Source organism: Mixophyes fleayi, chromosome 10, assembly GCF_038048845.1.
Source record: "Mixophyes fleayi isolate aMixFle1 chromosome 10, aMixFle1.hap1, whole genome shotgun sequence".
Lineage (NCBI taxonomy): Eukaryota > Metazoa > Chordata > Amphibia > Anura > Limnodynastidae > Mixophyes > Mixophyes fleayi.
This window is the reverse complement of record NC_134411.1, coordinates 69,081,166-69,097,372: the sequence shown is the minus strand read 5'-3', so window position 1 is coordinate 69,097,372 and position 16,207 is coordinate 69,081,166. Positions and strand designations below refer to the sequence as shown.

Below are 16,207 nucleotides of genomic sequence, written 5' to 3'. Positions count from 1 at the left end.
TTTCAGGTAGGGAGGCCTGATTATTAAATGTGGGTGCTATTGATTTTACATCAGGGCTGCTATGGGGAGGGAGGCCTGAATGGTTAAATGGTTCACCCACTGCTCCAACATTCCAGGAACTCATTTGCAGAAGGGCGCATTTCAGCCCGGGGGGCGCACAGGCGGCCGCATCACATGACATGCAATGCGGCCGCGTCATTAATGACGCGGCCTCATCGCGTGTCATGTGATGCGGCCGCCTGTGCTCCTTCAGTTTACGGACGGCACCGCTTGCATCCACGGGGAGGGGGATGCAAGCGGGAGGGGGGGATTTCACTCTGAAGAGAAGTAGTATCAGGGGCGGCCGGCCCAAACAGCGGCTAGACTGAGCGGCCTGGGGGGGCGATGCCCCGCGGCCCCCTGGCCCACCCTGCCCCTGCTCATTTGAATAATAAAGTGTTCTATTTACAGGGCTGTATGATATGGTGGCACTATATAAATAAATGATGATTAAAAAAATAAACTAAAATGTAAATCATTATTTAAAGTTATCGTCTGTAGTGATAGATAATACTGAGTGTAGTCCTGATTTTTTTTCAATTAAAATATAGCAGATTAAAAACACCTTCATCCCTTTGCTCAAAGGCTTTAAATGAGAAATATAAAGATAGTTTTACCTTAAAAAATATAAAGGATTGCTTTCATCAAATGAACTGTATTTAACTCACCAATCTATTTATGATATAAGTAATCATGGTAGTTCTGCACACATTACTCAGTTTTATTATTCGCTTAAGTTAAGAAAATGCAGTCAATGAAATCTTGGAGCCCAGGCATCTGCTACAATGCCACAGTGTTAATGTTTCCTGAAGACATAAGGGTATTAACATCAATGTCAGATTCTTTCATATGTGGGTGGATGTCAATGTACATTCCTGACTCTTCACACTTCTGTAACAATGTAGATATGTTGCTTTCTGTCAATCGTAGATACCTGTGAGTAAAAAAAATAAAAAATTGTCAGTTTCAGTAAACTATAGCACAAACATTAATTAAGGTATATAGTTACATTTGAATTAACAGTATAGAAATTGTAGTAATGAAAGGGGTAAATTTGATGGATAATGTGCGTTGGTCAACACTCTACAAAGGATTCTGCACAAAGGACTTTATGGGATAGGGAATAGGAAGATACTGCACTGATGTGGCAGAATGCCTTTGTGGTCTGATAAAACTAATTTAGAACTTTATGTGCTAAATGCTGAGAGGTATGTATAGCCAAATCAAAGACTGCACACCAGACAGTTAACAACCATGCCCATTGTAAAGTATGGCGGGGGTAGTATCATGTTAAGAAATTTAGCATCAGGAACTGGCAATCTTGTCAGGATAAATGGGAAGATGAATAGTACATTACAGACAAATCCTGGTCAAAAATCTGCTACCCAATGCCAATCAGCTGACACTGGGGAGGAAGTAATACTGAAGGAGATTAAAATAATAAATATAGATGTTCTTGTTGCAGTGTGGGGTAAGGTCAGAGTACTGACCTTAAACCCATCAAAAATCTGTGCTAAACTTAAATTCCCCATCTAACCAGACCCAGCTTGAGGAATTTTGCAAGAATGGGCAGAATTTGCTCCATTACAATGTTTAAAGATAATAGAGAGACACTAAACCACAAAGAACACTGGCTGTAATAGCTGCCAGAATTTATGATTTGCTATTATTTTTCTTTTTTTTGAAGATGAATGTGCAACTCTCAAATATAAATTCCATTTCTAAAATATCCAGGTTGTTGGATTCATATTTTTAAGAAAGAGATGGGAAGGTATGGGGATGCTATAAATGGTAAGCTCCAAGTCAGCCTGCTCTGTGAAGTTGAGATCTGTTGGGTAAAGTAGTATGTAGTTTCATTCCCCAGTTCAACACCATTTCCTGAGAGGAGTACCACTATTTACCCAAAATGTGAATTTGAACCAAATTTTATAGTTTAGCCTAAGAAAAGGACTATCACAACCTTGCATGTGTTCTGCAAGAAAGGGATCAAACTTGACTATAACAAAGGATAGCTGTTGCCTTAAGTGTTGAAATCACGGTCTCCTTCAAAAGTGAAGGACATCCATGACCAAAAAGAGAAGCATCTACCATGGGTGTGAACACTTCACAGCTATTAGTAATAGTCAAGCTTCATTATATATCTGTCATAAATGAAGATAAGCAAAGTAGCTATAGAACCTACTGACTGAGTGTCACGAGCCAAGGTGATCCATGATTCTCTTCCTCCTTCAGCATCCCGTCTGTCATGGCAACAGCCGGGATGTCACTTCCGGTTCCCCTGTTTCTAATACAGTGCCGCGTCCCAGCAACACTGACAGCCGGGTGCACGCGCAGATTGAGGAACAGCCTGCGGGCTAATTAATTTTGTATTACTTTATTAGGCAGCACCTGGGGATAGTTATAGGGCAGGACCCTGATTGTCTACCTTCTGTATTTAAGGCAGGGAGGGCTTAGCCTCCCTGCCGGTTATAGCGTTCCAGTCCTGCACTGTTGCTGACCTGCTGTTGGATTCCTGTATACCTGATCTACTATTGTGACCTTTTGCCTGTACATTGGACCTTGCCTGTTTGCCTGTGACCCTGACCTTTTGGCTTGTGTTCTGGACTTCGCTGTCTGCCTGTGACCCTGACCTTTAGGCTTGTATTCTGGACTTCGCTGTTTCGTTACGGACCTCTGACCTCGGCCTGCCTCTGACCACCCGCTCCAGCCTGGGCTAGTGCCCCCGGTTCTATCTACGCTGCGGCCATCTTTGATGAGCTTTTACTTCTCTGAGCCTAAGACCTGGGGGCATCTGAGTACCTGTGAGCACATAAAGCTATACGGGAAAGGCGGCTGCTAAAGGTGAATATCTCTAACCTAACTGTTCTAAAAGCTCATCTAGGTGGTCGTGAGCCCTAACACTGAGGCATACTGCTGACTGTGATATTAAACAAATAAGTTCTGCAACAAAATCATCTTTGCAGGCTAGTTTATTCATTAGCTGCTTGCATTTACTAACAATTGATTTCCAAAGGTTTACTGTATAAGCCTAAGGGAAAAAGTGGAGCATGCAGGACTTAATACACTTTAAAATGCGAACAGAAGCTTTAACTTCATTGTTACACTGATTAAAGAAACTTAAGCGTAAAACCAAATATATTACTTGGACAGATTTATTGCTTATCTAAATTAACTACAAATAAATAGGATAGAGAATCATTTGATAGCGGTATATCTTTTTTAAATGTATTACTATCAACATAGAGCTATTTATTTATGACCCCAGCATGATAGCCATCCTTATGCATCTCTGCAAATTGCAGCGATAGATAATAAAATACCATTGGAATTTATCATGCCTCCTCCACAAAGATTTTTTTTACTATTCACCGACAGCCTAACATTGCCAGTGAATGGAGGAAGTGCAATGTGCATGCATAGACATCTATAGGGTCAGCGGGAAGCTCTGTTAATGAGGTTAAAACCGTAACTGTTTCTTAAATAGCAAAAGATTGGAATGAGCCTTTTGCTAGCTCTTCGCTATAATAAATAGAACTGCCGAGCTCATTTATTAAACAGTTAATAGGTAAGATCTAGGATACCACCCACTTTTCAAGAGATAAATCAGACGAACAAGAACCTGGATGACAACAATGCTGTAACCCAAAGAACTTAATGTAGCTAAGCACATCTGTGAATAGCAAAGACAAAACCTATTATGAAGAGTTAGAGAACACCTAAAACAAACACAGTAGATGTTATAAACTGTTCAATTGCTGAAAATGTGAAAATACAATTATTCAAACGTGAAACAACATTTTATAGCACAGAAGTAGTTAGAGTTTAACTGGTGAGGAACATTAAACTAATGTCAAAATAGAGACATATTCACTTTCGATACTCTATTGCCTGAAGATTTCAATTAACAAATAGAACATATTTATTTTCTTACACAGTTAGTTCCAGAGACTGAACTGTGGACCAGCTATGGGTTGTTATGTTTGAGCACCACTCACCTTATTTTATTCTCTGTCACCAGTCCCTCCTCATACTGAATCATTGCATCCTCTTAACATTTTAGTTTAATCTATATTTGCCTATATTGCTAATAAAGAAAGGTCTAACACTGTTATTAATTATTGCTGTTTGCTTGTTCAGGTATATAGTATAACTAAAGTTCACTATAGTGTAGTAGTCTGACAAGTTTAAGCTTCTTTTCTCCAGTTTTCGTTTTCTTTGGAAATTATGTATACTATGTGTATACTCTGTATACTCTGAACACTCAGGACCTCATTTAGAGTCGGACGCAAAGTCTGTTTTAGGCGCAAGTGTCCAAGATGCAGGCGGATTTGGTGCTTTCTGCACATACATGATAGTGTTTTTTTGTTGGATGCGCCTATAACGGACTTTGCGTCCAACTCTATATGAGGTCCTCAGTCTACAAGTTACCTATGCATTTCTGGAGTTCCTTGTGTCACTTTCCAATAAAACGCGTAGGTTACAGGAAGGCTAAATGGATGAATCTCTGCTTATTTCAGATCATATGCATCATACATGTGATAAAGCATTGAAACAATATGCATTTTGTGAAACTTATTTATTTGAAATGATGATTTCTATATAAAAAAATATTGCTATTATCATCGTCTATTTATTTATATAGCGCCACTAATTCCGCAGCGCTGTACAGAAAACTCATTCACATCAGTCCCTGCCCCATTGGAGCATACAATCTAAATCCCCTAGCATACACACACACACAGACAGACCGAGAGAGACTAAGAGCAATTTAATAGCAACCAATTAACCTATAAATCTGTTTTTTGAGTGTGGGAGGAAACCGGAGCACATGGAGGAAATCCACTCAAACACGGGGAGAACATTCAAACTCCACACAGATAAGGTCATGGTTGGGAATCTAACTCATGACCCCATTGCTGTGAGGCAGAAGTGCTAACCACTAAGCCACCATGCTGCCCACAAGATATAACATTGCTACACTGTTATACTAACAATGTGGGCAGACGCGCACGCAGGGGGGTTTCCAGCTGCTGGAAACCCCATCCCCCGGCAACCGAAAGCTTAATCTTTACGTTCGTCGGGTGCAGCACTGACTCTTAGATAAGAAGACCAGCTGCTTCTCTTCTAGGGCTGATAGATGGTGACAGCACCCCTAGCCCAGAGCCTGGCTCCCTCCTTCATCCTCCTCACTGACTGACTGTTGGGTGTGACGTCATCACCACATCCCCACGCTGTCAGTAAGGAGCTGCGGTGGGAGAAACTGCAGATAGAAGAGGAGACCAGACCATAGGAAGGTAAGTAAAAGTGGAGGACAGTGGTGTAATGACGGGGACAGAGGTGTGATGACAGGGACAGAAGTGTGATGAGGGGGGACAGAGGTATAATGATGGGACACAGAGATGTGGTGGGATGACAGAGGTGTGATGAGGGGGACATTGTGTCTGTATCTATCTATCTATATATATATATATATATATATATATATATATATATTATACACACACATGCGCAGTCAAAAAAATCTTGGCCAAAATTTGCAAACCCCCTTTAAAATTCCTGCGTTTGCACCTGGTGGATTTTTAATTATATTTTAAAATCCAGACATTATTATGATGCCATCCATTGATTCACTAATTACCACCAGAGGATATAAGATAAGTTTTTCCTTGGACTATTGTTTTTATTTATGTTGCAGATGTTCATAAAGATAATAAATTGTGAAAAACACGTTTGTTCAGATTTCTGTCATGGATTTCAGTCACTAAGACCTTTTAATGTTATATAAAACTCACTCAGTGAATTTGATCAATGTTGTCATTTTTTTAATGTTCATACCATTTATTGATGCACTGACATTTGTGGGAACATTTGGGCTAGTGTTGATGTACTGGCTTACTTTTATTATTTATTGATTGTTGTGATAACTTGTTATCTCTATAGTATACCCTAAATATTTTAGATTTCTATTTTGAAGCTCCATTTTTTTTCCCAATAAACCCAATTTTCACTAGCACTTTTAATGTATTTTTTTCCACACCAGGGGGCAGCTGGGTTATCCCAGTGGCTGTTACTGTTAACAGTCAGTATGGTTACACTTCGATGGTGCATATTACATACACTCAGAGAGTTATCTATTTTTTATTATTATTTTTCAGGTATACATTATATCGAGAATGCATATTCAGTGCACCAATATTTCCTTTGTGTGAAGCATGTAATCTGAGACTAAGAAAATAGAGGCACATCTGCACCAATGTACAGCTGTAAATTATCTCAGTTAGCGGTGTAACAACCAGGTTTTGATAGCCCTGATGTAAAAATAATCCAGGTGCCACAATCAATTACAATAGATAATGCTCACCAAAAAAATTCAGACACACTTCTTCTTTGGTTACAACTCAAACTAGGGTTTACATCTCCTCTTGGAAGCACTTACTGGCACCATATGTATAGAAGGCACTATCAAGAAGAGACCAATCACTGATTTGTACATTTAATTGAAAACAAGCTTGCTTCCCGATCCCGGATGGGACCCAAAAGCTGAGGGTTTTTTAGCTAAGACACTGATGTGGGTTTTGATTTTGAAGATTTATGATTGGTTCCTTGAGCCTGGGTGAGCAATTTGTCCATAATAAAAGTAGTTATTATTCTCATCCTTGACTGGGTCAGTACAACCATGAGTAATATGTATAAAATATTAAATAATGTTGTAAATGTGCCATTTCTGGGTACATAGAGTTGCGCTGATGCCCATTTTGGTTATATCTGTAGACGGAAGTGTGAAACATCTCAACAGTTACAGAAGTATTTTTGCAGTGATAGCAATGTGATAATGATACATCAAATATTCCTGCTTTTCAATGTGCCCTTTGGCTTCTCTCATATTGACATTTTAAACAGTGACAGATAATATATTAGCACTACTTTGGCCATGTGAAGGTATTCCAGCCAATAACACCCCTTACACTTCTAATGAATAATCTACATAATTTATATAATGATGTCAATAACTGTTCACCAGGATTTCAATCAATAGGAACACTGCAAAACAGAATAAAGAATGAAACATTGTAATCAACCAGTGGTCTATGAATACAGCTTTAAGTTTAGTAAGATGTGCTTTTAAAACTGGCAGAAAAAGACACAATTGTTGGTCCTACACTATAGGCAAGTGTAAAGGTAGGGACTAGTCTCAAAAGCTCCAAGGAAGTGTCAATGGAACTAGCATTGCTCACACTACAGTGAAACACAACCAGGCTACCTCAGATATCAAAGTTCAGGAAGACAACTTACACATACGAGAAAAGGTAGGCAATGCTGAATGTGAATACAATAAGAACACTACTTAGCTAAAGTACAGACAAAGACACCACCCACCCCCACCACCATTACCAGCATGGACAACTCTTTATCTCACCCTTGAAGACTCCAAACCATTCAAGATAAACTCTGGCGTGTTCAGCAATTGATAGACCACTGTTTGTTATATTTATGGATTCATAAGTGTATTAATGTCAAAGATGGCAGAAACCAGTGTTACCACTATTTATAAAGGGAACCAAATAAGAACTAGGAAATTATAAATCTATGATTCTGAATTTAGATGTGCACAAAATGCTACATATACTGTATATATAATTCTCAGAAAGTAAACTGATACAATAGTGACATCATGGTAACATCATGTGAAATAAATATGCTTTAGCTGTAGAAGTTCAAATGCTGGGTGAACAGGAATGATTGATGAAAGAAGATCAGGCACAGTTGACAAGATCTTTTCAGAAGAGGTCAATACAGGGTTCATATATAATAACATTATTCCAGTTAACTTGGTAAGACAAATGATTATCTACAAATATATTTATAAAAACCCTGCATGCCTTGTAAAATATTTCAGAATCTGTCACCTAAATGAATACATTAATGGGACCATTTCAATTACTGGGCCATGAGAACCAAACTGGGCTTAGCATACGAGTCCTAGGAAATATATACAATAATATATATATATACAGTCCAAAAACATAATGGTTGGTTAATTGGCTCCTGACAAAATGGACCCTAGTGTGTGTATATGTGTGTGTGTGTATATGTATGGTATGAAATTTAGATTATAACCTCCAATGGGGCAGGGCTGATGCGAATAACTATTATTCTATGTACAGTGCTGCATAATATGATTGACACTATATCAAAAACTATAATAATATGTAAATATATCCATTAAGGGATTATTTGACCTCCAGTTGTCTGTAATGGAAAGCCACTGTAACTTCTTAGACCAGAAACAAGTCTTAGAAATATTTTGAACAAACTTAAACAGACTTATTCACTATTATTTAAGTATTTTTCAAGTACTTTGATTGTATTGTTGAAATGTGGATGTGGACAGGTGAAGAGTCTACGCTATTATTTGATTTGGTGTATGGTTTATTTTTGAAGTCCAACATTTCAAAAATATGTACGAGCCCGGTGAATTCATAATTCAGGACTCCAGTTGGGATGCACTCATGTTTTTGCAAATCAAACCGCTCAAACTCGACTGTTACTCCTACATGACACCACACACCACCAGATGAAAAGGTTGAAGTACAACTGAAATACCCATATGTGCTCTTTGGCTCCTCTTCTATGTGTATACATCTACCACCTGTATTATGATACACTCCCGTGAGATGTGTTGCACCATCTCTGTGTTTCTTGCATTCACATTCACTTTTCAGAAGCTTTAGTTGAAACTACAGGTGGAATGTTCCTTACAGGCATCTCTATCTCGAGAATAAGTCTTTACTGAACTATTCATTCATCGTGTACATTAATTTATAAATACATGTGATCTAATATTGCTATATATGAGGACCTTGTGTAGTCACAAACAAGATTTTTTCCTGCATGTTTATTAATTATACAAACGTTATTATTGTTTCATTATTTTATATTCATTTGTTTGTTTCTTTCTTTACAATTTATATACACATTTATAGTATAACTTTCAAAGAGATGTTATACTTGCCTAGAGCCACAGGCTCTGTCTCCAATTCTCAGTCGCCAGCTTCTGTCTCCAGTTCCGCGTCACCAGCCTCTGTCTCCAGTTCCGAGATGCCAGCTTTTGTCTCAAGTTCCAAGCCACCAGCTGCTGTCTTCAGTTCTGAGTCGCCAGACGCTGTCTCCAGTTCTGATTCGCTAGCCTCTGTCTCCAGTTCTGAGTCGCCAGCGGCTGTCTCCAGTTCCGAGATGCCAGCTTTTGTCTCAAGTTCCAAGCCACCAGCTGCTGTCTTCAGTTCTGAGTCGCCGGACGCTGTCTCCAGTTCTGATTCGCTAGCCGCTGTCTCCAGTTCTGAGTCGCCAGCGGCTGTCTCCAGTTCTGAGTCGCCAGCCGCTGTCTCTGTTCCTGAGCTACAGCCTGATTCAGAGAGGGCGCTGCCCCTACAGACTGTTTCCGAGAGGGCGCTGCTCTTGCAGCCTGCTTCCGAGGGGGTGATGCTCCTACAGCCTGCTTCTAATAGGGCGCTGCTCTTACAGCCTGCTTCTGAGGGGGCACTGCCCTTGCAGTCTGCTCCAGAGAGGGCTCTGTCCCTTCAGTTTGCTCCAGAGAGGGCTCTGTCCCTCCAGTCTGCTCCAGAGAGGGCTCTGTGTCAGTTCCTGCTCCCTCTGGCGTCCCGGTCGTCATAGCGTCACTTCTGGAAATTCGGCCCGACCGTTGCCAGGGCAATGGCCGGACGCCAAGAACTGTACCTGTCACTCACCGGACTGTGAGTGCTACTTCTCGTGTGTTTAGGAACCGTGGCCGTCCGCCATCCTGAGGGTCTGCGCATGTGCAGCCCTTTCAAGCCTTAAGTATCTGTTGCTTTTCATTAATTGGCTGATCAGGCAACACTCCCTATTTAAAGCACATGTGGTCAATACCTCGTTGCCTGAACTTGGAGTCTCATTCCCATGAGCCTCTGAAGGTGTTCCTGTGTTTCCTCGTGTATTCAGCTCCTGCTGATTCCTGTTATTTCTACTGTGGTTTCCAGACCACTTCAACTCTCCTGTGTTCATCGTGTCTACACCAGCTGATTCCTATCCGCTGCCTCCGTTGTTTCTACAGAGTTCCTACTCACTTCAACTCTCCTGTGTTCATCGTGTTTGCACCAGCTGATTCCTATCCGCTGCCTCCTCTGCTTCTACAGAGTTCCTGCTCGCCTCAACTCCCCGGTATTCATCGTGTCTGCAGCCAGCTTATTCCTATCCGCTGCCTCCGCTGCTTCTACAGAGTTACTGCTCACCTCAACTCCCCGGTGTTCATCGTGTCTGCACCAGCTGATTCCTATCCGCTGCCTCCATTGCTTCTACAGATTTCCAGCTCATCTCAACTCTCCTGTGTTCATCGGGTCAGCGCTCCGCTGCTTCCATCTCTGCTACTGGAGTTCAGACCGCCACCACTCTCCCGTGTTCTTCAAGTTCCAGTTCCATTTACTACTGCTTCCAGAGTATTGCCTCGTTCATGATGGTTTACCTGCCGTGCGCTGCACCAACTTGATTACCGCTTCCACCTTCCAGTGATCTCTCCTCCTGCTGGCCTTCAGCCGTTCAGGTATCCCTGCACGTCTCTCTGACAGCCTGCTCTCCTGAACCGCGGTATGCATACTTTTCATTGACTTTGCTTGTGTATTGCATATCTAGCTGGACTGTACTGTGTTCTCCTCCGGAGTCCTCTATCCACTGAGTCTATTGCTACCATTGACTTTGTCTCCTATTTGCCTGGATTATTATTGTGACTTTGTATACTTTAGCAGTGCTGCTCTGTTATCATTGTGTTGTGATATCATCATGGGATCAAGTTCTGTGTACCCGTGTATACTCTGCATAGCATTCATCTCCTCGTGCCCTCCTCACATATATATTGCAGTGGTACAATTTGCTATAGGCAGACCACTGATTCCAGTTCCCTGTGACACCAGTTTCAAGTATCCTCTCACATAGCAGTGGTACAACTTTCTATACGCAGACCACTGACTTCCCTGTTATCTACCTTCACCTGGATTCCATTCCTTTACCTAGACAGCGGTACAACTTGCTATACGCAGACCGCTGACTCTCACTACCTCCTCGCTACCTCTGGACATTCCTCCTCACTATAGCAGTGGTACGACTTGCTATACGCAGACCACTGATTACCCTCACGTTTCCTTGTCCATCCAGTTCCTCGTGTTCAATTATATACTCTCTACCAGTGCTGCTAGTCATAGACTTTCCTCGAGCATTCTCTCACCATCTGCTGTTCCTCCAGTTCCGTTGTCACCCTGCTACCAGAGTACCTATTACCATCTATATTACTCTGGTAAGCCAACATCTGGTGATTTCCTGGGTAAAGACTCCTAGTACCCGTGACAGCAAGATCAGGCCATGACAAACCCAGGATCGGAACCAACAGCTATTGAGATGCTGCGGTATCTGGTTACCCGTATGGAACAACAAGATGTTCGTCAACAACAGTTGCTGCAATGTTATCAGACTTTAGTCGCCCAAGTAACTTCTGTGCAAAATGTAGCAACCACCGTTGATCCTCCCGTGTCGTCTTCTGCTTCTCCTTTGCCATCCCAGGTGTCTACTGCTTCCACGCTACACCTGCCTACTCCTTCAAAATATGATGGAGACCCCAAAACCTGTAGGGGCTTTCTTACCCAATGCTCCGTCCATTTTGAGCTCCAACCTCAAAATTTCTCTACTCATCGTTCCAGAGTGGCCTATCTCATTTCCTTGTTTTCTGAACAAGCTCTCGCATAGGCTTCCCCTCTGTGGGAAAGAAATGATCCATTATTACAGGATAGTGGCAAATTTATTTCCACGTTCCGAAGTGTATTTGATGAACCAGGTCGTGTTATTTCCGCTGCACCCAGCATCCTCCATCTACGCCAAGGATCTCGTACCGTAGCTCAGTACGTCATTCAATTTCGGATACTAGCCTCTGAACTTCAGTGGAACGCTGAGGCACTGATCACCGCCTTCTGGCAGGGGCTTTCCGATAAAATTAAAAATGCACTGACCTCACAAGAAGTACCCTCCTCTTTGGATGATTTGATTTCCCTTTGCCTTCGTGTAGACATGAGGTTTCGTGAGAATGATTCCGAAAGAGTAACTTCTTTCAAAGCGCCTCTTCGCTCGGTACCTCAAGTTCATCAAGCTCCATCTCCAGTAATACCTATGGAGATAGGTCGCTCCAAATTAACTGCAGAGGAGAGAGAACGAAGAGTGATAAATAGACTCTGTATCTATTGCGCTGACTCTACTCACATGCTGAACTCATGTCCCAGGAAATGCCGGGCTCTAACCAATACTGGAGAGATAAGGTTAGGGTTTCTGGAGTCCTCTTCTTGTTCCTCGAAATTAAAAGTTTGTGCTTTTGATGTTACAGTTTCCTTTGCTACCAAATCCTTTAAGTCCCAAGCACTTATTGACTCTGGAGCTGCGGGAAACTTTATTTCGAAATCCCTCGTGAATCAATGGTCTCTACCAGTGATTACTTTGAAGACACCCATTACTGTGACTGCTATCGATGGATCACGCATTATTAATGGTCTCATCACTCAGAGTACGTCTCCAGTAACCCTTCAAATTGGTGTATTACACCAAGAAGAAATTTCATTTTTAATTCTTCCTGTTACTACAAGTCCGATTGTATTAGGCCTTCCATGGCTTCAATGTCACTCTCCCCAGATTGACTGGCACACTCCTCAAGTTACGTCTTGGGGAACTGAATGTCATCATCGTTGTCTCTCTCAAGTTATTCCACTTAAAATACAACAGTCGTCTATTCCACCAGGTCTTCCTCCACAGGATCCTTCATCTACGGATCTGTGCGATAAGGTTCTGTCAGAACGCCTTCCTCCTCATCGGGCGTTCGTGACGTCCTCGGACGTTGAAGATGGTTATCATGAGTCATCTTCTAAAACTCCATTCGTTGTGGGTTACGGTCACCATCCGTCTTTTCCGGAATTTCCTGCCCTCCCTCCCACCCAAGTTCCTGCTGTAGAGACTATTTGCCAAACCTTTAAAAATATTTGGTTGCAGGTCAAAACCTGTTTAAAGAAGACTTCTGCCAGATATAAGTCTTTTGCAGATAAAAAGAGACGGGCTATTCCACCACTGAAAATCGGAGATCGTGTTTGGTTATCAACCAAAAATATTCATTTGAAGGTCCCATCTAAGAAGTTCTACTCCAAGTTTCCGGACAAACCCGGTTCCAGGTGTTCTGTGCCCACCTTTAAAAGGGGGCTACTGTCACTCACCGGACTGTGAGTGCTACTTCTCGTGTGTTTAGGAACCGTGGCCGTCCGCCATCCTGAGGGTCTGCGCATGTGCAGCCCTTTCAAGCCTTCAGTATCTGTTGCTTTTCATTAATTGGCTGATCAGGCAACACTCCCTATTTAAAGCACCTGTGGTCAATACCTCGTTGCCTGATCTTGGAGTCTCATTCCCATGAGCCTCTGAAGGTGTTCCTGTGTTTCCTCGTGTATTCAGCTCCTGCTGATTCCTGTTATTTCTACTGTGGTTTCCAGACCACTTCAACTCTCCTGTGTTCATCGTGTCTACACCAGCTGATTCCTATCCGCTGCCTCCGTTGTTTCTACAGAGTTCCTACTCACTTCAACACTCCTGTGTTCATCGTGTCTGCACCAGCTGATTCCTATCCGCTGCCTCCTCTGCTTCTACAGAGTTCCTGCTCGCCTCAACTCCCCGATGTTCATCGTGTCTGCAGCCAGCTGATTCCTATCCGCTGCCTCCGCTGCTTCTACAGAGTTCCTGCTCACCTCAACTCCCCGGTGTTCATCGTGTCTGCAGCCAGCTGATTCCTATCCGCTGCCTCCGTTGCTTCTACAGAGTTCCAGCTCATCTCAACTCTCCTGTGTTCATCGGGTCAGCGCTCCGCTGCTTCCATCTCTGCTACTGGAGTTCAGACCGCCTCAACTCTCCCGTGTTCTTCAAGTTCCAGTTCCATTTACTACTGCTTCCAGAGTATTGCCTCGTTCATGATGGTTTACCTGCCGTGCGCTGCACCAACTTGATTACCGCTTCCACCTTCCAGTGATCTCTCCTCCTGCCGGCCTTCAGCCGTTCAGGTATCCCTGCACGTCTCTCTGACAGCCTGCTCTCCTGAACCGCGGTATGCATACTTTTCATTAACTTTGCTTGTGTATTGCATATCTAGCTGGACTGTGCTGTGTTCTCCTCCGGAGTCCTCTATCCACTGAGACTATTGCTACCATTGACTTTGTCTCCTATTTGCCTGGATTGTTATTGTGACTTTGTATACTTTAGCAGTGCTGCTCTGTTATCATTGTGTTGTGATATCATCGTGAGATCAAGTTCTGTGTACCCGTGTATACTCTGCATAGCATTCATCTCCTCGTGCCCTCCTCACATATATATTGCAGTGGTAGAACTTGCTATAGGCAGACCACTGATTCCAGTTCCCTGTGACACCAGTTTCAAGTATCCTCTCACATTGCAGTGGTACAACTTGCTATACGCAGACCACTGACTTCCCTGTTATCTACCTTCACCTGGATTCCATTCCTTTACCTAGACAGCGGTACAACTTGCTATACGCAGACCGCTGACTCTCACTACCTCCTCGCTACCTCTGGACATTCCTCCTCACTATAGCAGTGGTACGACCTGCTATACGCAGACCACTGACTACCCTCACGTTTCCTTGTCCATCCAGTTCCTCGTGTTCAATTATATACTCTCTACCAGTGCTGCTAGTCATAGACTTTCCTCGAGCATTCTCTCACCATCTGCTGTTCCTCCAGTTCCGTTGTCACCCTGCTACCAGAGTACCTATTACCATCTATATTACTCTTGTAAGCCAACATCTGGTGATTTCCTGGGTAAAGACTCCTAGTACCCGTGACAGTAAGATCAGGCCATGACAAACCCAGGATCGGAACCAACAGCTATTGAGATGCTGCGGTATCTGGTTACCCGTATGGAACAACAAGATGTTCGTCAACAACAGTTGCTGCAATGTTATCAGACTTTAGTCGCCCAAGTAACTTCTGTGCAAAATGTAGCAACCACCGTTGATCCTCCCGTGTCGTCTTCTGCTTCCCCTTTGCCATCCCAGGTGTCTACTGCTTCCACGCTACACCTGCCTACTCCTTCAAAATATGATGGAGACCCCAAAACCTGTAGGGGCTTTCTTACCCAATGCTCCGTCCATTTTGAGCTCCAACCTCAAAATTTCTCTACTCATCGTTCCAGAGTGGCCTATCTCATTTCCTTGTTTTCCGGACAAGCTCTCGCATGGGCTTCCCCTCTGTGGGAAAGAAATGATCCATTATTACAGGATAGTGCCAAATTTATTTCCACGTTCCGAAGTGTATTTGATGAACCAGGTCGTGTTATTTCCGCTGCACCCAGCATCCTCCATCTACGCCAAGGATCTCGTACCGTAGCTCAGTACGTCATTCAATTTCGGATACTAGCCTCTGAACTTCAGTGGAACGCTGAGGCACTGATCACCGCCTTCTGGCAGGGGCTTTCCGATATAATTTAAAAATGCACTGACCTCACAAGAAGTACCCTCCTCTTTGGATGATTTGATTTCCCTTTGCCTTCGTGTAGACATGAGGTTTCGTGAGAATGATTCCGAAAGAGTAACTTCTTTCAAAGCGCCTCTTCGCTCGGTACCTCAAGTTCATCAAGCTCCATCTCCAGTAATACCTATGGAGATAGGTCGCTCCAAATTAACTGCAGAGGAGAGAGAACGAAGAGTGATAAATAGACTCTGTATCTATTGCGCTGACTCTACTCACATGCTGAACTCATGTCCCAGGAAATGCCGGGCTCTAACCAATACTGGAGAGATAAGGTTAGGGTTTCTGGAGTCCTCTTCTTGTTCCTCGAAATTAAAAGTTTGTGCTTTTGATGTTACAGTTTCCTTTGCTACCAAATCCTTTAAGTCCCAAGCACTTATTGACTCTGGAGCTGCGGGAAACTTTATTTCGAAATCCCTCGTGAATCAATGGTCTCTACCAGTGATTACTTTGAAGACACCCATTACTGTGACTGCTATCGATGGATCACGCATTATTAATGGTCTCATCACTCAGAGTACGTCTCCAGTAACCCTTCAAATTGGTGTATTACACCAAGAAGAAATTTCATTTTTAATTCTTCC

The 16,207-nt window shown here is 42.7% G+C and overlaps 1 protein-coding gene across 1 annotated transcript in view; it reads right to left on the bottom strand.

Moving 5' to 3' along the window:
* Nucleotides 1-735: 735 nt before the first annotated feature.
* C10H16orf78 (chromosome 10 C16orf78 homolog) overlaps nt 736-16,207 on the bottom strand; it is a 43,152-nt gene continuing 27,680 nt past the window's right edge. The window contains exon 5 of the mRNA XM_075187535.1: nt 736-973. Within this exon, the coding sequence (XP_075043636.1) occupies nt 820-973 (154 nt within the window). The 3' untranslated portion in view covers nt 736-819. The remainder of the gene's footprint in view (nt 974-16,207) is intronic.